Source organism: Anomaloglossus baeobatrachus, chromosome 5 (assembly GCF_048569485.1).
Source record: "Anomaloglossus baeobatrachus isolate aAnoBae1 chromosome 5, aAnoBae1.hap1, whole genome shotgun sequence".
Taxonomy (NCBI): domain Eukaryota; kingdom Metazoa; phylum Chordata; class Amphibia; order Anura; family Aromobatidae; genus Anomaloglossus; species Anomaloglossus baeobatrachus.
In genome coordinates this window covers 30,093,332-30,117,578 of record NC_134357.1, presented here as the reverse complement: position 1 = coordinate 30,117,578, position 24,247 = coordinate 30,093,332, and the positions used below count along the sequence as shown (strand labels likewise).

At 42.0% G+C, this 24,247-nt stretch overlaps 1 protein-coding gene across 4 annotated transcripts in view; it reads left to right on the top strand.

The window, feature by feature from the left end:
• Positions 1-24,247, top strand: part of KCNIP2 (potassium voltage-gated channel interacting protein 2) — a 531,978-nt gene that overhangs the window by 333,663 nt on the left and 174,068 nt on the right. Inside the window, exon 1 of one of the 4 annotated variants that reach the window (XM_075348362.1) lies at positions 14,954-15,489. The exons of the other annotated variants lie outside the window; for them this stretch is intronic. Within the exon in view, the coding sequence (XP_075204477.1) occupies positions 15,186-15,489 (304 nt within the window). The 5' untranslated portion in view covers positions 14,954-15,185. Of the gene's footprint in view, positions 1-14,953; positions 15,490-24,247 lie in introns of those variants that run through there. 4 annotated transcript variants of the gene reach the window in all.

Sequence of the window (24,247 nt, the reverse complement as noted above, 5' to 3'; positions counted from 1 at the left end):
AAGGAAGCATGGAAGTAAGAAATGGGAATGCATGCTCTGTACAGAGCTATAGATTCTTGTGCTGTCTAAAGTATGGAAAAGGGAAGAAAAGAATAAGTGAAAAGGAAGGAAACAAGAAGTAAAGGAAGTAGGTAAAAAGTAGAAAGGAAGGAAGGGAAAACAACAAACTGATAATACAAGGGAGGATGAAGGAAAAAAAGAAAGAGAAACGAAGTAGGAAGGGAAAAGTACAGAAGAGAAAGAATCACAGAAGGTAGTAGGGAAGGAAGAATATAAGGAAATAGGATGTGAAAAGTCGAACATAAAAGGGAAACGAAAAGGACACAAAGAATGGAGGAAGGAAGGTTACTAAAAAGGAAGGGAAAATGAAGGAAACAGGCAGTATGAAGTAAAAAGAATTGAAGCGAAAGGAGGTAAGAAAGAATGGAAGGAAAGAGGTAAGAAAATACACAAAGAAGTGAGGGAAGGAAAAAAGTAAGAAGGAAAAGGAAAGGAATGGAGCTAGGAAAGTAGGAAAAGGGCAGAAGGAATAATGTAGAAGGAAAAAAGTAGTTAGGCGAAGGAAGTTAAAAGCAGGAAGGAAAAAGACAAAGGAAGGGAAAAAAGGAATGTAAGAAATACATTGTACCACTTATGTATTATTGCTGCCTGTGAAATCCCCGGCCTGTCCTTGAATCTCCTCCTCTATATTTTACGGCTTTGCTTCCAGTCTATCTTTTGTAGGGTGAATGGGGTGATTTATAAATAACATTTTCTGTCACCCGGGATTTATCAGACGGTTTTATATCAGACGTCCAGATATCGCTTATATCAGCAGCTGAGGTGCAGGAAAGTTTTTGTGCAGCTTTTCAGAAGATGTCACAATCAGAAGTCTCCGTAATCTGTGTTTCCATCATCATCCTCTCTCCCGTCCTCTCTTCCCTTCTTTGTGCCGGTTTACACTGCGCATCTAGATTTATTCTCATGAACTAGGAATACCCGGATGAACAGATTTTAAAGGGGTTGTCCAGAATTAGAAAAAACATAGCTCCTTTCTTAAATAAAAAACAGTGTCACCCCAGTCCACAGGTTGTTTCTGGTATTGCAACTTGGCTAGGTTTAATTTTTAGCGCTAAGCTGCAATACCAGACTCGACCTGTAGACAGTGGTGGCGCTGTGTATGAAAAAGAGCAGCCCTGGACAATGCCTTCCCCTGCTGACATAGAAGCCAGTGTAGTAGTGCACGGATATCTGGGAAATAATGATGGTTGTAGTCAGACATAAGTGATATTAGTGCACAAGGGCAAATAGGAAATATCTCTGCTGGTTGTTCTCAAATCTGACTGTAGACTGTGATCACATGTTGGAGCGGACAGAAGAATCGCTGTTCAGCCCTGACCATCCAGTGTTATTTCAGCAGAGGAGGGGAGATAAGCGTCACAAAGACTTTGTCACCTCTGCTTATCTCAACAACTAACAGAAGGATCAGACAATGAAAAGTTTATACCTCCCTTGATAATAAAATTAAAGGAGTTTTCCAATATTACAAAAACATGGGTGTCTCCTTCCAGAAACAGCGCCACCCCTGTGTATAGGTTGTGTGTGGTATTGCAGTCAAGCGCAAGCCGAGCAGCACAAATTATAGACAACAATGGAGCTGTTATTGTTTTTTATCCATTAAAAGGATTTTCCTGGTTTTATAAATTCCCCTTTTCCTAGGCTGTAGTTTGTTTTAAAAATAATCAAAGCTTGCTTTACTCACCCTCCCCAGGTCCAGCGCTCAGTCTCTGTCCCTTTCTGAGTCTGTTACTGTCTGCAGAGATGATATCAAACTGGAAAACCCCTTTAAGGAGAGCAGAGCATCCTGACATATATATATAGTTCCTCTCCCCTAAAGTGGAGATGGATGGATGGATGGAGGAAGGATGGATGCAGGGAGGAAGGAATAGACAGAAGGAAGGGAGGCAAGAAGGAAGGAAGGAAGGATGGGAGGGAAAGAAGGAAGGGAGGAACTAAAGAAGGGAGGAAAGAAGGGAGGGAAGAAAGGAGGAAGGAAGGATGGGGGATAAGGAAGGAAGGGAGGATGGCAGGAAAGGAAGGATGAAAGGGAAGAAGGGAGGAAAGAAGGAAGGGAGGAAAGAAGAAAGGAAGGAAGGGAGGAAAGAAGGGAGGGAAAAAGGAAGGAAGGGAGGGAAGAAAGGAGGAAGGAAAGATGGGGAAAAGGAAGGAAGGGAGGATGGTTGGAAAGGAAGGATGAAAGGAAAGAAGGGAGGAAGGAAGGGAGGAAAGAAGAAAGGAAGGAAGGGAGTAAAGTAGGAAGGAAGGGAGGAAAGAAGGGAGGGAAGAAGGAAGGAAGGGAGGGAAGAAAGGAGGAAGGAAGGATGGGGAAAAGGAAGGAAGGAAGGATGGCAGGAAAGGAAGGATGAAGGGGAAGAAGGGAGGAAAGAAGGAAGGGAGGGAAGAAGAAAGGAAGGAAGGGAGGAAAGAAGGAAGGGAGGAAAGAATTAAGCAAGGAAGGTATCAGGGGTGGACATATAGGTGCCAGCTGTGCAGCCGCACAGGGGCCCAGGAGGTAAGGGGGCCCCAACTAGCCCTAAAACAGGTCGAATTGTGCATTATGATGAGCTGTTAAACTGAAAAGGGCCCATATACTATTCCTGCAAATGACCCTTTTCTGTCTGTGCCCACCAGTGGGTTCACGGATGGGAGACCCCCTCTCTAAAGATAGCAGAGGCAGACATATTGGTGCAACCAGGGGCCCAGGAGGTAAGGGGGCTACAACTAGCCTCAAAGCAGGTGGAATTGTGCATTTTTATGAGCTCTGGGGCTGCAAAGAGTCCATACACTGATTTTGCACTGTGTCCACCAGTGGGTTCACGGGTGGGAGACCCCCTCTCTAATGGCCGCTATATATGGGTGGATTGATCCACTCGTTCCCCCCTCTTTGATCTACATTGAAAAGCCTCTCCTACTGTTTTTCTCCTCCTTTATGTTACTGTTTCTTTAAAAGAATCTTCAGTGTTACATTGTTACATTTTGATATTAATATTGTTCCTTTCTTAGACGTGAGACTATTTTAAGGGTGCAGTGTTTAATTTTACTCCATCCTTCTTCTGGGGACGGCATTGCGGCATCTCCAGTCTGAGGCTGTGGTGTTATTCAGCCGCAGATGAGCTGCATACTTCAATCAATCTTAAGTTACCTCCGGCAAACCAGCAGGCGCCTCGGATCTCCAGCAAATGTATTTCTAATGGGCTTGTGGTCTGCCGGTGCCGGGGTGCTGCGCTGCCGGGTGCTGAACCCGTACAATACACCACCTCATCTGCAGAGCACGAGCCGTCTGGGGGCGTCCATACTACGAATTATTACACATAAGCGCCCCAGATACATCGGGTTCCCTGGCATTAGACCACAGCGCAGACACCACGGGGACTTTTCCAGTCTTATGTTCATAAAGCTTTTTCCACGTAGATTTCTTTAGTGATTTCCTCTTTTTTTTTTTGCATTTTTTTCTTTTTCGCTTTTGTTTTACTTTAATCTTTTTCCCCACTTTCTTTTCTGCTTCACCTTAAGCATGCTTAGCTAATTCCAGTTGTTTTCTCATATTTCATCATTTTCAACTTTTTAAAAACTCGCCCAATTTTGGCGCAGTGATCTCCACTTACCTCCCACAGTCTATTTTTTTTCCAGTTTCCAACATTCTAAACTATTGTGGGACTTAAGGTGGAGCAAAACAAGCAATAGAGAAAAAAATAAGGTCACTTCATTCATTCTACTTCTTTTCTTTAGTTTTGCAACACTTTAGTGGAACCGGTAGAAATAAAGGGCAATTTTTTATTTTGTTCACAGATCATGATGAATTTGAAGAACACAAGACAAAAAAAAGAAAAAGTGTTTTACAAAAAAAAAGATAAATCGGACACTAATTCATCATTTGCACCTTTTTTAAAGGTAGCACAATTTTATTGCAAATGATCTCCCCTTAGCTCCCACAGTCTATTTTTTCCAGTTTTCAACATTCTATAGTATTGTGTGACTTAAAAAGGAAAACAAACAAAAGAGAAAAAATAGGGCCAATTCATTCATTTTACTCCTTTTCTTTAGTTTTGCAACACTTCAGTGGAATCGGTGACTGTTTTCTCTGAAGATTTGCAAAACAGGTTGAAGGTAGTTTTGCAATACTTTAGTGGAACCGGTAGAGATAAAGAGGAATTTTGTTATTTTGCACATATTTCATGATGAATTTGAAGAACATGAGACAAAAAAAAGAAAAGTGTCTTACAGAAGAAAAAAAAGATAAATTGGTCTCTTCTGCACTAATTTATCATTTGCACATTTTTAACGCATAGCACAATTTTGGCGCAACTTATCTCCACTTAGCTCCCACAGTCTATTTTTTTCCAGTTTGCAACATTCTAAAGTATTGTGCCTTAAGAAAGAGCAAAGCAAGCAAAAAGAGAAAAAATAAGGCCAGTTCATTCATTCTACTCCTTTTTTTTAGTTTTGCAACACTTCAGTGGAATCGGTAACGTTTTGCTCTGAAGAGTTGTAAAACAGGTTGAAGGTAGAACTATAGAGCAATTTTAATTTTGAGCACAGTTCATGATGATTTTGAAGAGCATGAGAGCAAAAAAAGATAAATCGGGCCCTTCTGCACTAATTTCTCATTTGCACCTTTTTAAAAAGTAGCACAAATTATCTCCACTTTGCGTCCACTGGCTATTTTTTTTACAGTTTGCAACATTCTATAGTATTGTGTGACTTAAAAAGGAACAAAACAAACAAAAGAGAAAAAAAAGGCCAGTTTATTCATACTACTCCTTTTCTTTAGTTTTTGCGCTGAAGAGTTGCAAAACAGGTTGAAGGTAGAAATAAAGAGCATTTTTTTATTTTGCACATAGTTCATGATGAATTTGAAGAACACAAGACAAAAAAAAAGTGTTTTACAAAACAAAAAAATTATAAATCTGCACTAATTCATCATTTGCACCTTTTTAAAAAGTCGCACAATTTTGGCGCAAACATATCTCAACTTAGCACCTACAGTCTATTTTTTTCCCACTTTGCAACATTCTGTAGTATTGTGTGACTTAACAAGGAGCAAAACAAACAAAAGAGAAAAAAGAGGCCAGTTCATTCATACTACTCCTTTTCTTTAGTTTTGCAACACTTTAGTGGAATCGGTGACTTTCTGCGCTGAAGAGTTGCAAAACAAGTTGAACGTAGTTTTGCAACACATGAGTGCAACCGGTAAAAATAAAGAGCAATTTTTTATTTTGCGCACAGTTCATGATAAATTTAAAGAACACGAGACAAAAAAAAAGAAAATTGTCTTACAAAAGAAAAGAAAGATAAATTTGGCCCTTCTGCACTAATTCATCATTTGCACCTTTTTAAAAAGTCGCACAATTTTGGCATAAACATATCTCAACTTAGAGCCCGCAGTTTTTTTTCCCAGTTTGCAACGTTCTAAAGTATTGTGTGACTTAAAAAGGAGCAATACAAACAAAGGAAAAAATAAGGCCAATTCATCCATTCTACTCATTTCTTTAGTTTTGCAACACTTTAGTGGAATCGGTGACTTTTTGTTGCAAAACAGAATGACGATAGAACTAAAGAACAATTTTTTATTTTGCGCACAGTTCATGATGAATTTGAAGAACATGAAAGAAAAGTGTCTTACAAAATAAAAAAAAAAGATAAATCGGGACCTTCTGCATTAGTATCAACTTTTTTCTTGCTGTTAGTGAATGGAAACATTCTTGTACAGGATCAATATATTAACAAAAAACCCTGTAGTACTTACCCAAGTGTATATCATACGCTCGTGTCCTTTGAATATGGACAGGTGATGTTTTCATTCACTGACTACAAGCAGAGATTTTAAAAATGGTGCAAAATTAATTAAATAAAAGTGAGAAATGAAGGAAATAAGGGACTTCTATTGGGATGCATTGAGACCTGTAATGATTTCTATCATGCCTGGTGCCATGGTACAGTTTGTGAATCTCAGTGTCATGATGGCTTTGGGTTAGCGAGGAACCAGAGCTCCTAAACTGACCCTCAACCTAGGAGACCGTATACTGTTTCTAATTTGTGGAATACTCCTGATGGTGGAGAGACCTGAGTCTCCTTCCTAACCCTGCTCCTGACTAGTCCTGATCTAATTCCCCCTCCCCCCAGAGAGGGATGGGACAGGAGGGTGTAGAAATCACAGATAAAGACAGACAAGAAAATACCAAAACTCTGTCATACTGCACGCACACAGGATAAGACAATAAGAGTTTCAGGAGGAAAACAAGAGCAGGAAGGAAGTAAAAAACAACAGGGGTAAACTCCACAACTGCTCTAAGCACCACTAAACACAACTTTCACCAGAGACAGTCTGGGAAATCCCACCTCACAGACTAAAATAGAATAAACTATAGCTGGCATGGGTAGAAGGATTCCACCAACATAAATAGGAGTGGAGCAGATGTGATAGGTCTCCCCACAAGATGTGATTAAAATAGCAAGCAGACCAGCAGAGATTAACTCTTGCTAGCCTGCCTATGAATCATCACACAGCAGATTAATGCCTGAGTTTGCCTGTGTTGATTCCAGACACCAGAGAAACCATCGGGCAGTGTCAGAATCTTCAATCTGAAAAGAGTCTATTGCCGCCATGACAGTTAGCTCTACTAAATCTGTGTATTTTGTGAAAGCGCCAACAAAGTTCTAAAAAAGGTTGCAGTTTCTTTGGTTAGTACCTATAAAATATGCTACTTTAACACTCATTTCTGAGCCGATTTTTGGTAGTATATACTCCTCCCCCTTCCATCTATTTTGAAGTACTGCCCCTTTAAATGTATTTCTAGCGATACATTTTGTGACTTCTAAGTAAAATTACAAAAACGCCAATTTTTTTTCCGACTTAATGCAGAATTATTCACATTCTCTCAGCCCAGGAATAATCACTTATACATGCGCTCTCCGGGGTTCACAGATAAATCTGTACAACTGCCGGCGGCATTACGCACCGCTGATTAGGAAGTGGCGGCGCTCCTGGATTCCTGTTTCCTGCAGTAGATTAATAAAATGTGTCTTATCCGTAATTATTGAGTAAATACGGAAACATTTGCATTAACCCCCTCACGTCCCGCCTGATCCCATGTACTGGACGGCGGTCATTCCATGCCATTAATTAGTAATGTGCTCCATGTGCGCACATTATAGAATCTATTGTATCGTCTCCGCTCATGGAGCCGCCACCGGGATCAAACGCTGTCTATTAAAATGACTTATTTGGGGCAAAAGGCAGCTGAGAGCCACGGCGTGGCGAGATTATATTTACTACACTTGGCGCAGATAGGAATCCGGACTCAATATGTGGTAGAGGATGGAGTGAGAACGTCTTATGTTTACTTCGTGTCTTAAAAAAAAAAATAAATAAATAAATAAATCTTTATTTTTATATAGCGCTAACATATTCCGCAGCGCTTTACATACATCAAGAACACTGTCCCCATTGGGGCTCACAATCTAAATTCCCTATCTGTATGTCTTTGGAGTGTGGGAGGAAACCGGAGAACCCGGAGGAAACCCACTCAAATACGGGGAGAACATACAAACTCCTTGCAGATGGTGTCCTTGGTGGGATTCGAACCTAGGACCCCAGCGCTGCAAGACTGCAGTGCTAACCACTGAGCCACCGTGATTTTTTTTCTGTATATTACTATGTAAGGAGGAGCTTTGATGGCGACTGTTAGAGTATAAGGGTGGTGCAGGCTCAGGATCTGAGCCTTCAGCTTCCTCGGTGGTTGTCAGCTTTATGATACAGTTTATACTTTTGTGCAATTATCAGGATCAGACATAACTTCAATGTTGGACGCCTACCTGTCACTTCAAGTGACTGCTCGGAATAAGCTGTCCAGTGTGTGTTCATGAGGAATAACCATATTTCTAGCCGTTATATGACTGGTATCCTATAGTTTTCACCAGTTTTCCCCTTTGCAGACTCTATCTCTCATTTTCAGTTGTCTCTGAGCTAGTGGTTCACCAGTTTTCCCCTTTGCAGGCTTTCTCTCTTATTTTCAGTTGTCTCTGAGCTAGTGGTTCACCAGTTTTCCCCTTTGCAGGCTCTCTCTCTCTTATTTTCAGTTGTCTCTGAGCTTGTGGTTCACCAGTTTTCCTCTTTGCAGGCTCTCTCTCTTATTTTCACTTGTCCCTGAGCTAGTGGTTCACCAGTTTTCCCCTTTGCAGGCTCTATCTCTTTTTTTTAGTTGTCTCTGAGCTAGTGGTTCACCAGTTTTCCCCTTTGCAGGCTCTATGTCTCATTTTCAGTTGTCTCTGAGCTAGTGGTTCACCAGTTTTCCCTTACGCAAGCTCTCTCTTATTTTCAGTTGTCTCTGAGCTAGTGGTTCACCAGTTTTCACCTTTGCAGGCTCTATCTCTCACTTCAGTTGTCTCTGAGCTAGTGGTCACCAGTTTTCCCCTTTGCAGGCTCTATCATTTCAGTTGTCTCGGAGCTAGTGGTTCACCAGTTTTCCCCTTTGCAGGCTCTATCATTTCAGTTGTCTCGGAGCTAGTGGTTCACCAGTTTTCCCCTTTGTAGGCTCTATCTCTCATTTTCAGTTGTCTCTGAGCTAGTGGATGGAGACCAGCAGCTATGATGTTTTCCATAGGCAACACATGCAGACATGAGGGATTTCTGTTCCTTGTCCCTATATATGGCAGTTGTCTGGAGGATATTATACAGTAGTAGTGATGTCATACTCAGACTGGCGAGTGCGCATGGACCAATGACTGTCCGGCGCAATACACTGGTTTCAACAAGGATGGTAAAGTAGCGGAGGACCCTAACGATAGGGAGCTAGGGATGGACTACCTTCTGACACTAACTTGTGTCTGGTCCCTAAGCTCCCTTAATGTCCCTATATGAGTCCTTCCCCTCATTGCCGTCACGTGCCTAGTCCCTTACTGTTTTTCCACTCACTCTGGATAGTGACAAGGCCAGTGAGTGCATTAGACATCACCACTACAGTAACGGCACAGGGGGAAGGAGAACAAACAGGAGAACATAGACAAAGGGATATACAAGCAAACTTCACTGCTGCAGCCAGACACCAAGGCTGCAGCCAACAAGGCTCCAAAACATAACACTGCAAAATTTAGACTCCAACTGCAAAACATTAGCAGCTCCAACTTCCTCCGGAAACAATGATATTCTATTAAATCAGGTGATGGATCAGGTGACTATTTAAAGCAGATGGGAATGGTCACAAAGCGGATGTACCTGAGGTGAACTAACCAGGGACTACTAGCAAGAAAATTGTCATTAACCCTTGCTGCACCATGAGAAAGGAAAACACGTATAAAATCACAATGCAATGTGAAACTCCGGTCCCAGAGTTGTCACAAGTTTCTCAAGCACGAGAGACACTCGCGACAACTGAGCAGTGTAACTGTAAATCCAGGACTGAAGATAAAACTGTACTAGAGAGCTGCAGCATTGTGAAATTATACAGCAGTACTGAGCAGGGTAGCTGTGAATGCATTGCTGGGGTGAAATAGAACACTTACTAGAAAGCAGCACCAAATGTGTGTTTCTGTCCCTGCTCTTCTTAGAATGTCAAAATAAAGTTGTAACCAGCATTAGAACAATCTGAAAGCAGCGATGCAAGAATTTTTCTTTTTCTGAAAGTCACTTCAGGTATAAACTTAGATCTGTATGTTTAGACTTTACTAGTGGCTGATATTTTAGGGCGATGTGCACACGTTAAGTGTTTGGTGCAGGAATTTCAGCACCATTTCTGCATCTCTTGGCTGGAAAAACAGCAGAAAAAACGTGCGTTTTGCTGTGTTTTCTGTGCATTTTTATGCGTTTTTTTCACATTTTTAATACATTTTTGCCGCATTTCCTATGCGTTTTTATGCATTTGTCTTACATTTTTGTGGTTTTAGTCCAGATTTTTCCCATGCATTCGTATCTGTGAAATCTGCTGCAAAAACGCTGAAGGAATCAACATTCTGCAGATTTAAATCTGCACCAAATCTGCTAGGAACACATAAATGACGTGTGCATGAAACTTTAGGATTCTCATTCACTTTGCTGGCATCAAGTTTTGTGACAAATCTGTTCAGAAAAAACTGCAACAAATCTGCATTGTGTGCACAGGCCCTTATCAAGCATCATAAACTCAATTTAAGCAACTTTGTAATATATCTTATTATATAAATCTGTTTCTTTTTCAACTTATGAGCCACTTCTCCCCTCCCAATCTGCCTCCTGAACTCATTATTCACTCTTAAATACAAGTAAAATCAAAGCCGGCCAGCTCACTGAGGGGTCAGATTACAGTTTCCTATTAAAGTCTATGGAGAAAGGAGGCAGAAGCAGCAGCATGAAAGAGATGCACAGAAATGACTGCAGTTTTCTAGTAAGTGTTTTATTTCACCCAGAGCTAAATTCATAACTACACCTCTCAGTACTGCTGTATAATATATTCCATATATAGAATGGAATATATATATATGTGTAGCATCAGCGTTCCTACAGGGATGCCGACTAACTCACCACCTCAGCCAGGTTGCTTCCTCTCTTGCTGCCCATGTGCTTGTCTACCTCTCTCTCCCCCCTAGGCCTGTGCATGCCACACAGGCTTTCTGGGAATGTATTTAGGGTGCGCGCACGCCACCAACCCTCATCTTAAAGGGCCAGTGTGCCATTTCTGGGAATCGCCTATGGCTCAGAGGCACTAAGTATTTAAGGCACCTTCCCATTAGGGGAGGTGCCTGCGCAATGTCTCTAGTTAGTAAATCTGTCTGCTAGCTAGTTGTCAGGTCCTGTTAACCCTGTGTCTGTCACCTGTACATGTACACACCTTCCCATACCTATCTGTTCTGCCACCATAACTGTCCATACCTGTCCATACCTGCTCTGTCTCAGCCATCCCATCTGTACCTGCCTGCTTTTGTGTCCGTACCTGCCCTTGAGGTCAGCTGCAGTCCCGATCATTGCCCTGAGAGTGGTACTTGGCATCCACCCCTCCCAATAAAGGGTAAGCCCATGTCCCCCCTGTGGTCCAGTGGGTCCACTACTCCCGCCCGCTACCTTCTCCTTCTGACCATGTGCTATATAAAGACAGGAGAGGAGGAATTCTCACGTCTGTGTGCTGTATAGCAGACATGATAGCAGCTTGTCTCCCCCCACTAGCTCAGAGGCAACCGAAAATCATAACTAGAGTCTGCAGAGGAGAAAAATGCAGGATACAAGAAGTATAATCACCAAAAATAGTATTTTTCCTCATATACATACATTCCAAAAAGTGTGTGGGGGGATTGCCTAATCCTGGAGGCCAAAATAGGTCCAATTGGTTTCTCATTTATATGGGTAAAAATGTCTTTTTTTATATACCACATTCAGTGGCGGTTCTGTATGTTACTGTATACTCTGCTCTCTGCTCGGCTAGATGACTTCATGTCCTCACAAGGTTATCTGATCTCAGTGAATACATAGATCTCGCTGCTTTCGACCTTCCTCCGATGTCCTTCTGTGTCTGCGGCCGCTCTGGAAAACTAAGGATGATTCTCGCAGTGCTACATGCTGCCGCTCCTCAGATCAGTTCCCCTTTAACTACAAATCCCATCTTAGTATATACAGGTATAAATACATTCATAGACTGTTTGGAAAAAGGCTTATTCTGATGAGGACTTTGCATTTTAATTCCTACTTGCCCTTTGTAAGAATGTTAGGTATGCTACGTGACTGTTCCTTTAAATATGTTGGCCTTTCCCCTTAATTAAGGTCACAACAAGACATTTGGGTGATTGTTCCCTTTAAATCTTATTGAAATAAAAAAATTTATATATTTTTTTTTTAATTTTCACTTGCAATACCAGTTGTCACCATTTGTATGGCTCTAATTTTCCATAGACCATAATGCAACAGCGCCCCCACCAACACGTTTTATTCATCTATTTGAATGCAATAGCTTCGGTATGACACACCCTATAGAAGTTAACGTCATCTGTTTATAATTAGCAGGAATATGTCCAAAGCATAAATATTTATGGAAGATAAGTGACAAAATCAAACAATAATATAATAATATTTTTTATTTCTATAGCGCCAACATATTCTGCAGCGCTTTACAATTCATTGATCATGGGACATAGGAATGGCAGAGCAAACTAAGGTCCCTCCAATTCCTAAATGATAGAAAGTATAACCATTAATTCATAATGACCTGTTTGTTTGGGTTGTCACTTTGAGATCACAATGCAGAAATTTCACCTCCCATCTCAGACTCCTAGGAGGTCCAGGAAGCTGAGACATGGGAAGCTGGTTACTGAGATCCAGGGCTCTTCTCAGAAACATATGAGAATGAGATTAAAAAAAAAATAGTATTTTAATAAATGGCTGTATGAGAAGTCTGAATTTTCTTTTTACAGAAACAGCGCCATTCTTGTCCAGTGGCCATGGTTGGTATTGCAGCTTCACTTTTCCACTTTAATGGGATAAATCTGTAATATGCAGCACAACTTTTGATACTATACATGCAGCATTCTGGTGTATAAAGCAATGGATAGAATAAAAAATGTTGCAGCCCATGATCCAGCATGGCAGTCCAGGGATAAATAAATAGCCAGAGCCTCCAAAAACATAAGGGGTGGAAATTATTATGATGAATTGACCCTTGAATATATCAGGGCCTTAGATGTGTGTCACCTCTGTGGTGAAACAACATATATGCCACCATATATGATTTTACTGAAGTAATCCATAGTTGCCATCAGTCCTTATTTTACTAGAGAAATCCATAGTTGTCACCAGTCCTGGCTTTCTCTGGACTCCTGGGTTAAAAGCGGGGTTGGTTTACATAAACAACAGTCAAAAGTGGTCCTTCAGGGTAAGACCGGACGATTTCCAGGAAGCTCCAGGAGTCTTAACCATCCCCAGATATTTTGGAAAATATGAAAATCCTGAGAACCAGATCATAAAGCTTTGGGACTTGGCCGTTTCCGGTCCCGGTTTTGGCTGATAGAATGTTAGTAGGGAAGGATGGTCTGGACACACCTGATCTCTTACTTTTTGCCTAAAGGTGTGGTGGAATAGCTACTTTGATTTGGCACTATCTGGCGGTATTATTTTTTCACCTTTCTGCAATGTTATTTGAGTGCCATATGGGGATCTGTATGGTAAACCAGTGTTTCCCAACTCCAGTCCTCAAGAGCCGCCAACAGGTCACCATCATTCCTCATGTTTTCTGGATTTCCTTAGTATTCCACAAGTGATAATTCTGACAGCTGTGCATTATTAATTAAATCCTGAAAACCTGCACTGTTGGGGCCATGAGGACTGGAGTTGGGGAACACTATGGTAACCCATGTGGGGGGAGATCATACATAGGCTAACTCTTATACTGACTAACTTTTCATAAGTCTTTTTTGGTGCCTGAAGTGCTCAATGTAAATATCCTTTCCCCCTTTTTATCAGACCATGGCCCCCTAATGTGCCCCTGGACACCGCGTCCTGTCTCAATAAAGAAAACATTAGCACTGATTCTCCAGGAAATTTGCCAACTGTTCCAGGAGTCTGGAACATCTCCTCCCTTTTTTGGGGGGGAAAGTGTTGGACAGTGGAACCATGAATTTCTGGTTATTCCTTGTGGATACAATGTATCTACACGTGACACACACTAACCCAACTCTTCCAGGTTTCCGGGACATCTCCTCCCTTTTTTGGGGGGGAAAGTGTTGGACAGTGGAACCATGAATTTCTGGTTATTCCTTATGGATACAATGTATCTACATGTGACACACACTAACCCAACTCTTCCAGGAGTTCAGGACATCTCCTCCCTTTTTTTAGCAAGAGTTGGTGACAGTGGAACCTCGAATCTGTGGTTACTCCTTATGGATATAATGTATCTACACGTGAGACACACTGACCCAACTCTTCCAGGAGTCTGGGACATCTCCTCCCTTTTTTTTGGGGGGGGGGGGGGGGAAAGTGTTGGACAGTGGAACCATGAATCTCTAGTTACTCCTTGTGGATACAATGTATCTACATGTGACACCACACTATCCCAACTCTTCCACGAGTCCGGGACATCTCCTCCCTTTTTTTTGGCAAGAGTCGGTGACAGTGGAACCTCGAATCTGTGGTTACTCCTTATGGATACAATGTATCTACACGTGACACACACTAACCCAACTTTTCCATGAGTCCAGGACATCTTCTTTTGGGAAGAGTTGGTAAGTGACAGTGGAACAATGAATTTCTGGTTACTCCTTATGAATACAATGTATGTTCATGTGACACACACTATCCCAATGCCTCCAGGAGTCTAGGTCATCTCCTCCTTTTTGGGCGGGAAAGTATGTGGAACCACAAATCTCTGGTTACTCCTTATGGATACAATAATTTGAACGTGACACACACTAACGCAACTGTTCCAGAGTACGGGACATCTCCTTTTTTGGGGGGGAAGAGCTTGGCAGTGGAGCCACAAATCTCTGGTTACTTCATATGGATACAATGTATCTTCACATGACACACACTAACCCAACTCTTCCAGGAGTCTGGGACATCTCCTTTTTTTGGGGGAGAGTTGGTGACAATGGAATCATGAATCTCTGGTTACTCCTTGTGGATACAATGTATCTTCACGTAACACACACAAACCCAACGCTTCCGTAGGACAATCCCACCATCCAAAGAAGATATAGAATTGCTGATTTTTTTTTTTCCGAACACAAAGATACAAAAAAAAGAAATGATCCTAGAACTTAATGTCACCAAACGTGGAGAGAGGACACCTAATATCTATCATTAGTATCCATAGTAACTGCATTAAGCAAATCAATGTTGATGCTGGTGTCACCGGTATGGGAGGGTACACCTCCCCGCACTCTATCCCGCTCTCACTCTCTTTCATCCTCGGCTTCTTCTTCTATTTTCTTTCTTCACTCTTCTCCTTTTTACTTTTTCTTCCCCCATTGATTTCCCTTCACCTTGCTTTCTTCCTTCTGCCAATGTCCCTCTTTTCGACCCACAAGGTGAACTCTAGACGTTGACTCCATTTACGGCACCTCCGGACCATCCACTCTTTGCTTGTTAAGTGCGTGGTTTTGGCAAACGACCTTTCTTTTCTTCTTGCCAGAATCTTTTTTTTTTTTTTAATCTCTGATGGAGCAGGACATGAGCAGAAGAGAAGACTTTTATGAAGGCTTCTTCCAGCTTCCTTCCTCCTCCTCACAGCATACTTCATGGGGGATTCCACAGGACAAGATGTGATTGCCTCCAGCGGAGATGCTCGGATAACCTCTGGAAGGGACTTGGAGGAGGTTTGAGGGACGCAGGAGGAAGGCACTACTTTGTGTTTGGGGCTACTGGTAGGCGCGTGCCATGCTACCGGACCACCATGAATCTGGACGGACTTGAGATGATAGCAGTCCTGGTGGTCCTAGCCTTGTTTGTAAAAGTTCTGGAGCAGTTTGGCCTTTTTGAACCAGTTGGCGTCGAAGGTAAAGTATAAAATAAGCTTCATTCTTCAGATCTTTGGGATTGATTCTGGTGCACGTTCACTGATCAGATCAGTCGCTATGGAAAACGCTAAGTGATTCCGTTTTACAATTTGTTCTAACGAGTAAATTCAATTGAAATTGATTTTAGGAAAGTTACGGCAAGTCCTTCTGATGGTACAGAAGTGGATGAATCTGCAGATGTAGACAGCTGAGTTTGTCAGATGCAGCAGAGCTGAGTTTGTCAGAAGCAGAGCCGAGTTTATTGAGATGTAGCTGGGCCAAGTTGGTGAGATGTAGCAGAGCTGAGTTTGTCAGATGTAGCAGAGCTGAGTTTGTCAGATGTAGCAGAGCTGAGCTTGTGAGATGAAGCAGAGTCGAGTTGGTCAGATGTAGCAGAGCCAAGTTGGTCAGATGTAGCAGAGTCGAGTTGCTCAGATGTAGCAGAGCTGAGCTTGTCAGATGAAGCAGAGTCGAGTTGGTCAGATGTAGCAGAGCCGAGTTGGTCAGATGTAGGAATGCCAAGTTTGTCAAATGTAGCAGACCTAAGTTTGTAAGAAGTAGCAGAGCTGAGTTTGTAAGAAGCAGAAGAGCAGAGTTGGTCAGATGTAGCAGAGCCGAGTTTCTAAGAAGCAGCAGATACAAGTTTGTAAGAAGCAGCAGAACTGATTATAGTATTGGTTTAACTCGTGACAATTACGTAATGCGTATTTGAGAATTTTGTTTGCCAATACAACCTTACTTTAATAGATCACATTTCAGATCTAGTACCTCTGTGGTTTTCTATGGTGAAGGATTAGATGGGATTAAATTCTGTATCATTTTTTGTACGGTGCAAAATGTGTAAAAGTTAAAAAAAAGCTCAAATATTATTATTATTATTATTACTACTACTACTACTACTACTACTACTACTACTATTATTATTATTATAATTATTATTATTATATTCTTTTGTTGTATAAATTATAAAAGAAAACTTTTTTAATGTTTTCTAATTTTTGTATATATAATAGAATAATGGCAGATTTATAATTAATATCTAATAAATATATATATATATTAATAACTAATAAATATTACAGTATTACAATATTATTATCTGAATTTACTTGATTGCTTGCACTTGTTGTTTCCTTGTGGATAAAGTTGTGGGCAAACCATGACGATAGCAAAAACTTTGGCCCATGCCCAGTATACGTGGGACCTGGCGATCGAGCTGTCTCCATGATTTGTTGCAAAATTGCATGAAATCCGGGATAAAACCCCCGACATTCCCCCGCGGGGATAAAAGTTGTAACCGGCAACTTCGTTCTCATAGGAAACAAAGTTTGTAACTTTGATGTTACCACTTTCGGCTGCACAAGTCCCTCCCCGAGGACCCTCAGGGGCGGATCAACTGCAGAAATACCAAGCAATGGGCGGGGGTTAAGGAAAACTTGCTGCTTTTCCTTGAAAAATGGCGCTGTTTCCCCCCTCAAAACTTGGCACTGATCAGGAAACAGTTGCATCAGTGTTGTGAGTTTACTTTTACCAAGAATCGTGGACGATGATATAATGTTGCCTTAGTTTATATAAATGCTCGTGGTTTAGTGCCACTTAGTGTTGAGTACTCTGTGTGCCGCCATATGGTGCCTATATGGCACCATGATAAAGAGATAAAAGTAAAAATTTGTTGATTTGAAGGAACTTACCAAGATTTATTCCCTCAAATTCACATATAGCGGTACAGTAGGACCCAGAGGTACTGTATGTATAGGCATCATTTTTCGTGTATACCTGAAGCCATGATCACAGAAACATGCATTGCCTGTGTTCATACATTGCTATTTGCTATCATACTGTAATCCCAATGCCAATAGATCCACTGTAAAGGCTTTGAGCCATTGATGGACACATGCAAAAAAGGGCTCCTGTACAAGAACAAGATATGGGCCCTTTCAAGTCTAAGAGCTCCTCATAATGCGCAATCCCACCTGCTTTGGAGCTAGTTGTGGCCCCCTAACCTCTTGGGTCCCTGTGCAAGACTAATATATGGGCCCTTTGAAGTTCAAAAGCGCCTCATAATGCACAATTCCTCCTGATTTGGAGCTAGTTGTGTTTCCCTTACCTCTTAGGCCCATGCGCAAGAACAATATATGGCCCTTTGAAGTCTAAGAGCTCCTTGTAATGCACAATTTATCTTGCTTTGGAGCTTGTTGTGGCCCCTTAACCCCTTGGTCCCCTGTGCAAGAACAGTAAATGGGCTCCTTGAAGGCCAAGAGCGCCTCATAATACACAATCCCCACCTGCTTTGGAGCTAGTTGTGGCCCATTTTATCTCTTGGCCGTCTGTGCAAGAACAATATATGGGCCCTTTGAAGTCTAAGAGCTCCTCATTGTGTTCATAATCCCACTTGCTTTGGAGCTAATTGTGGCCCCCCGCTTTGGAGCTAATAGTGGCCCCCTGCTTTGAAGCTAATTGTAGCCCCATGCTTTGGAGCTAGTTGTGGCCCCCTCCTTAGGAGCTAGTTGTGGCCCCCTGCTTTGGAGCTATTTGTGGCTCACTCCTTTGAACTAATTGTAGCCCCCTGCATTGGAGTTAGTTGTGGCCCAATGCTTTGGAGCTAGTTGTGGCCCAATGCTTTGGAGTTAGCTGTGGCACAATGCTTTGAAGTTAGCTGTGGCCCCCTACTTTGGAGCTAGTTGTGGCCCCCTACTTTGGAGCTAGTTGTGGCCCAATGCTTTGGAGCTAGTTGTGGCCCAATGCTTTGAAGCTAGTTGTGGCCCCCTACTTTGGAGCTAGTTGTGGCCCAATGCTTTGGAGCTAGTTGTGGACCCCTGCTTTGGAGCTAGTTGTGGCCCGATGCTTTGGAACTAGTTGTGGCCCCCTACTTTGGAGCTAGTTGTGGCCCGATGCTTTGGAACTAGTTGTGGCCCCCTACTTTGGAGCTAGTTGTGGCCCAATGCTTTGGAGCCAGTTGTGGTCCCCTCCTTAGGAACTAATTGTAGCCCCCTGCATTGGAGCTAGGTATGGCCCAGTGCTTTGGAGTTAGTTGTGGCACAATGCTTTGAAGCTAGTTGTGGGCCCCTGCTTTGGAGCTAGTTGTGGCCCGATGCTTTGGAACTAGTTGTGGCCCCCTACTTTGGAGCTAGTTGTGGCCCAATGCTTTGGAGCTAGTTGTGGCCCCCTCCTTAGGAGCTAGTTGTGGCCCTCTGCTTTGGAGCTAGTTGTGGCACCGATGCTTTGGAACTAGTTGTGGCCCCCTACTTTGGAGCTAGTTGTGGCCCAATGCTTTGGAGCTAGTTGTGGCCCCCTCCTTAGGAGCTAGTTGTGGCCCTCTGCTTTGGAGCTAATTGTGGCCCACTCCTTTGAACTAATTGTAGCCCCCGTCATTGGAGCTAGTTGTGGCCCAGTGCTTTGGAGTTAGTTGTGGCACAATGCTTTGGAGCTAGTTGTGGCCCAATGCTTTGGAGCTAGTTGTGGCCCAATGCTTTGGAGCTAGTTGTAGGCCCCTGCTTTGGAGCTAGTTGTGGCCCCTTTACCACTCGGGCCCCTGTGCAGCTGCACAGGTTGCACCGATGATATGTCCGCCCCTGCAGTCAGTGGAATATCTTACGTGTAACAGAATTTGTTCACATATAGAAGAGAATGTTAGTAACAAATATGAAGAGCTACATAATACAGCGCGTTCCAGAGCGAGGAGCATCGGCTCTTACCTCCTCTCCCTTTCTTCTTAAGTATTAATGACCAGAGGGGCCACAAACAGAATAGATTACATAGCGAGAGGCCGGCAGACTCATTCCTGTCTGAACAACAGACAGCATTGATTTTCTAATCTTTGTATATATATATTGCATTCTTGGCTCATTTTTACACTTCACCTATCAGGATCAGTTTTTCACTAAAATCAGTAGAACGCGTCAACACAACCAACTTTCTGATGTCATTAGAGGGCAATGTTCTTAAATGTACAGAAACCTTCCGAGTCACTAATAAAGCAAGGTGTCAGGTGTGAATGGGGGGCAGGTGTGTTACATTTGGTGTTATCCCTCACACACTCTCTCATACTGGTCACTGGAAGTTCAACATGGCTCCTCATGGCAAAGAATTGTGTGATTGCTGCCAGCATTGCTGTAGAACAGAGGTGGGGGTCCGCCTGTCAGTGCTCGGACCTTACACTGTACTCTGAATCAGATTGCTCTACATGGCTGTCATTCCAGAAGGAAGCCTCTTCTAAAGATGATGCACTAGAGAACCGCAGTGTGCTATAGACAAGCAGATTAAGGACATGGATTACTGGAACTGTCCTGTGGTCTAAGGAGACCAAGATAAACTTATTTGGTTCAAATGATGTAAGCGTGTGTGGTCACAACCAGATGAGGAGGACAAAGTCAAGTGACTCCTGCCTACAGTCAGGCATGATGGTGGGAGGGTCATGGTTTGGGGATGCACAAGTGCTTCTGGCTGTGGGGAGCTAGTGTTCATTGAGGGAAGCATGAATGCCAACATGTACTGGGACATACTGAGAGGGCTGCCACTAGGAATTTCAGGGCCCAATACTGGCAAAATTTCTGGGCCCCGCACAGGCTCCACCACAGCTCCACTTCCACCCCTCAAACTTTCCACAGTCTCACCGCCACTCTTGGAAATACGTGTGTGTGTGTGTCTGTGTGTCATATATATATATATATATATATATATATATATAATCTAATATATAAAGCTGAGTGTATGTGTGCGTGTGTATGTGTGTATGTTTGCTAAAGGAATCCGCACCATCGCATTTCCAATCACAAAATTTTTCACAGACGTCTCATGTGACTCAGGGAATGTCGTAGACTATGTTTTGACCGGAAAATTTAACCCCGTGCTTTACAGTTATTCACCAAAAAAAACTGCCTCCATTAAAGTGAGCTGCGACCTACAGGTTATTTAATAGCAGCTGTGATTGGTTGCTATAGGAACAAAATAAATCGTTAGTATAAGAAGCTTATGTGTGAGGTAATAAGATGTCAGTGGGAAGAAGGATAGAGAGAGATAGAAAGAGACAGAGACAGACAAAGAGACAGAGACACGGAAAGAGACAGACAGACAGGCACAGACACAGTAAGAAGCAGACAGGGAAAGAGACAGACAGACGCAGACAGACACAGACAGGGAAAGGGAAAGAATCAAACAGAGAGACAGACAGTGAAAGAGATAAAAACACGGAAAGAGACAAAAACAGGGAAAGAGACAAAAACAGGGAAAGAGACAAAAACAGGGAAAGAGACAAAAACAGGGAAAGAGACAAGGAAAAAGACAGGAAAGAGACAAAGACAACGAAAGAGACAGGGAAAGAGACAGAGGTAGGAAAAGAGACAGAGACAGACGGAGAAAGAGACAGACGGGGAATGAGACAGTCGGGGATCAAGACAGACCTGGAAAGAGACAGACCTGGAAAGAGACACACTGTTAAAGAGACTGACAGACAGACACAGAGATAGAGAAAGACAGACAGAGACAGAGATAGACAAAGACAGAGAGATAGACACAGACAGAGAGATAGACACAGTCAGACATGGATAGAGACAGAGACACATATGGATAGAGACAGACACAGAGACAGCGGGGAAAGGGACAGAGACAGACAAGGAAAGGGACAGACAGAGAAACAAACACACAGAGACAGACAGGAAAAGAGACACAAAGAGACAGACAGATACAGAGAGACAGACAGAGACAGACAGACACAGACAGAAAGAGACAGACACACAGAGACAGACAGAGACTGAGAGAGAGACAAAGAGACAGTTACTATCCCGGGCAACTCCCCGGGTATATATATATATATACACATACACACACACATACATTCACATGCACACACAGTCATGGTCAAAAGTGTAAGCACCCTTGCAGTTGTCCCTTAAATTGAAGTATTTCCCTCGGAAAATTAATAATACACCACCTACCATGCCCCTCTCTATAATATATGTCCAACACTGCCCCTATGTTTGATATCCCTCCCACACACACTTCCCATGTGCATAATATCCCGCCATGCAATGCCAGTCTGTATATCTCTCCCACACTACACTGCCTCTCTGTATAATATCCCCTACACACATACTGCCTCTCTGTATAATATCCCCCACACACACTGGTCCTCTGTATAATATCCCCCCACACACTGCTCCTCTGTATAATATCCCTCCACACACTAATCCTCTCTATAAATCCCCACATGCACACTGCTTCTCTGTATAATATCCCTCACACACACTGCTCCTTTGCATAATATCCCCCACCACACTGCCCTTCTGTATAATATCCCACACACATACTGCCGATCTGTATAATATCCCCACACATGTACTGCCTCTCTGTATAATATCCCCCATACACACTGCCTCTCTGTATATCCCCCCCCACACACACACTGCCCCTCTGTATAATATACCTCAAGTATGCTGTCCTTTGTATACTATCACCCCACACAAGCTACCCTTCTTAAATTTATCCTCCCACAAAAGAAAAAACACAACAAAACACATTTCACACACCCTCCCCAGCTCCCACGTCGTGCAGCGTCCTCTCTGAGCTGCATTGCATTTCAGCTGGATGTGCACCCTCTGACGCACATCCAGCTGAAGCAAGGCAGAGACTAGGGTCAGCAGGCCCCCCACCATCCCCGGCAATCTTCAGCTCACAGAGTGCCTACATTTCCCTGCCGGACGTCGCATCCTCACCATCTCCGTGGCTCTGCATTGCCTGCAGCAGTGTGATGAGGTCACAGAGTTTTGACCTCATCACACTGCTGCACGCTGGGCCAAGGGATGACGCGTCGGCACGCTGCTCTGCTTTACTAACCTTGCTTCCACCACATGGTTAATTTGCATGTGATGCACTAGAAGGGCTTTGCATGCAAATTAGCTGTGTTTTTAGTGTTGTGTATTTTTTTTTGTTTCTTAACCTTTTCTTGGCCCTTTACAGTTCAGCCAGATATACATTTTGTGAATGTGGATTTTTATATTATTTTAAAATATTCAATTCCATTTGAATCCTTAATTGATGCTCTTTTTAGGTCTTTCTTTGGAATATCCCATTAATTAGAAAAGGAGAAAATGTAGTTTTTAGTGACTGGAGAAATGTGGGGCTTATTAAAAATCATCATCATCCATACACATAGTGTACATGTCATATACAAATAACTCATGCATACACATTATATATAGATGTACATCAAACATACACATATTTAAAGTACATATACATCTACACGTACATACTGTACAGCTTATGTAAAAATATATCATACATAGACATACTTCATACATACACATATAGCATACATAGATCACACATACTGTACATTATACATACACTCATATGTGTACATATGATGTTTGTCTTCAAACAAAAGATTGTAAAGCAAAGATTTACACCAAGAAAGTTGACAGTTCCTACATTATTGATAAGGAGCCGCACATCTCTTTGAAGCTTTCAGAGGATAATTTCATTGCACTTCTGGAGCCTTTACAAAAGCCGATATTTCATGTCTATTCACTGCATCGATCAATCTCTTGGCAGCCGGAATAAATGGCCGATCCGAGGAAGTGATAGAAGTGTCAGGATCCAGCGATGGAACTGACCTGTTATTTGTAAATATGAACCGAATATAGAACATGTGGATCCCATAGAATGAAAGGAAGAATCCAGAGAAAAAGCAGATCAAGAATATAACTACTATAATACTGCCCCCTATGTACAAGAATATAACTACTATAATACTGCCCCCTATGTACAAGAATATAACTACTATAATACTGCCCCCTATGTACAAGAATATAATTACTATAATACTGCCCCCTATGTACAAGAATATAACTACTATAATACTGCCCCCTATGTACAAGAATATAACTCCTATAATACTGCTCCTATGTACAAGAATATAACTGCTATAATACTGCTCCCTATGTACAAGAATATATTGACTATAATACTGCCCGCTATGTACAAGAATATAACTACTATAATACTGCCCCCTATGTACAAGAATATAACTGCTATAATACTGCCCCCTATGTACAAGAATATAACTGCTATAATACTGCCCCTATGTACAAGAATATAACTACTATAATACTGCCCCTATGTACAAGAATATAACTACTATAATACTGCCACCTATGTACAAGAATATAACTGCTATAATACTGCCCCCTATGTACAAGAATATAGCTACTATAATTCTGCCCCCTATGTACAAGAATATAACTACTATAATACTGCCCCTATGTACAAGAATATAACTACTATAATACTGCCCCTATGTACAAGAATATAACTACTATAATACTGCCCCCTATGTACAGGAATTTAACTGCTATAATACTGCTCCTATGTACAAGAATATAACTACTATAATACTGCCCCTATGTACAAGAATATAACTACTATAATACTGCTCCCATGTACAAGAATATAACTACTATAATACTGCTCCCTATGTACAAGAATATAACTACTATAATACTGCTCCTATGTACAAGAATATAATTATTATAATACTGCCCCCTATGTACAAGAATATAACTACTATAATACTGCCCCTATGTACAAGAATATAACTACTGTAATACTGCTCCTATGTACAAGAATATAACCACTATAATACTGCCCCCTATGTACAAGAATATAACTGCTATAATACTGCCCCCTATGTACAAGAATATAAATACTATAATACTGCCCCCTATGTACAAGAATATAACTGCTATAATACTGCCCCCTA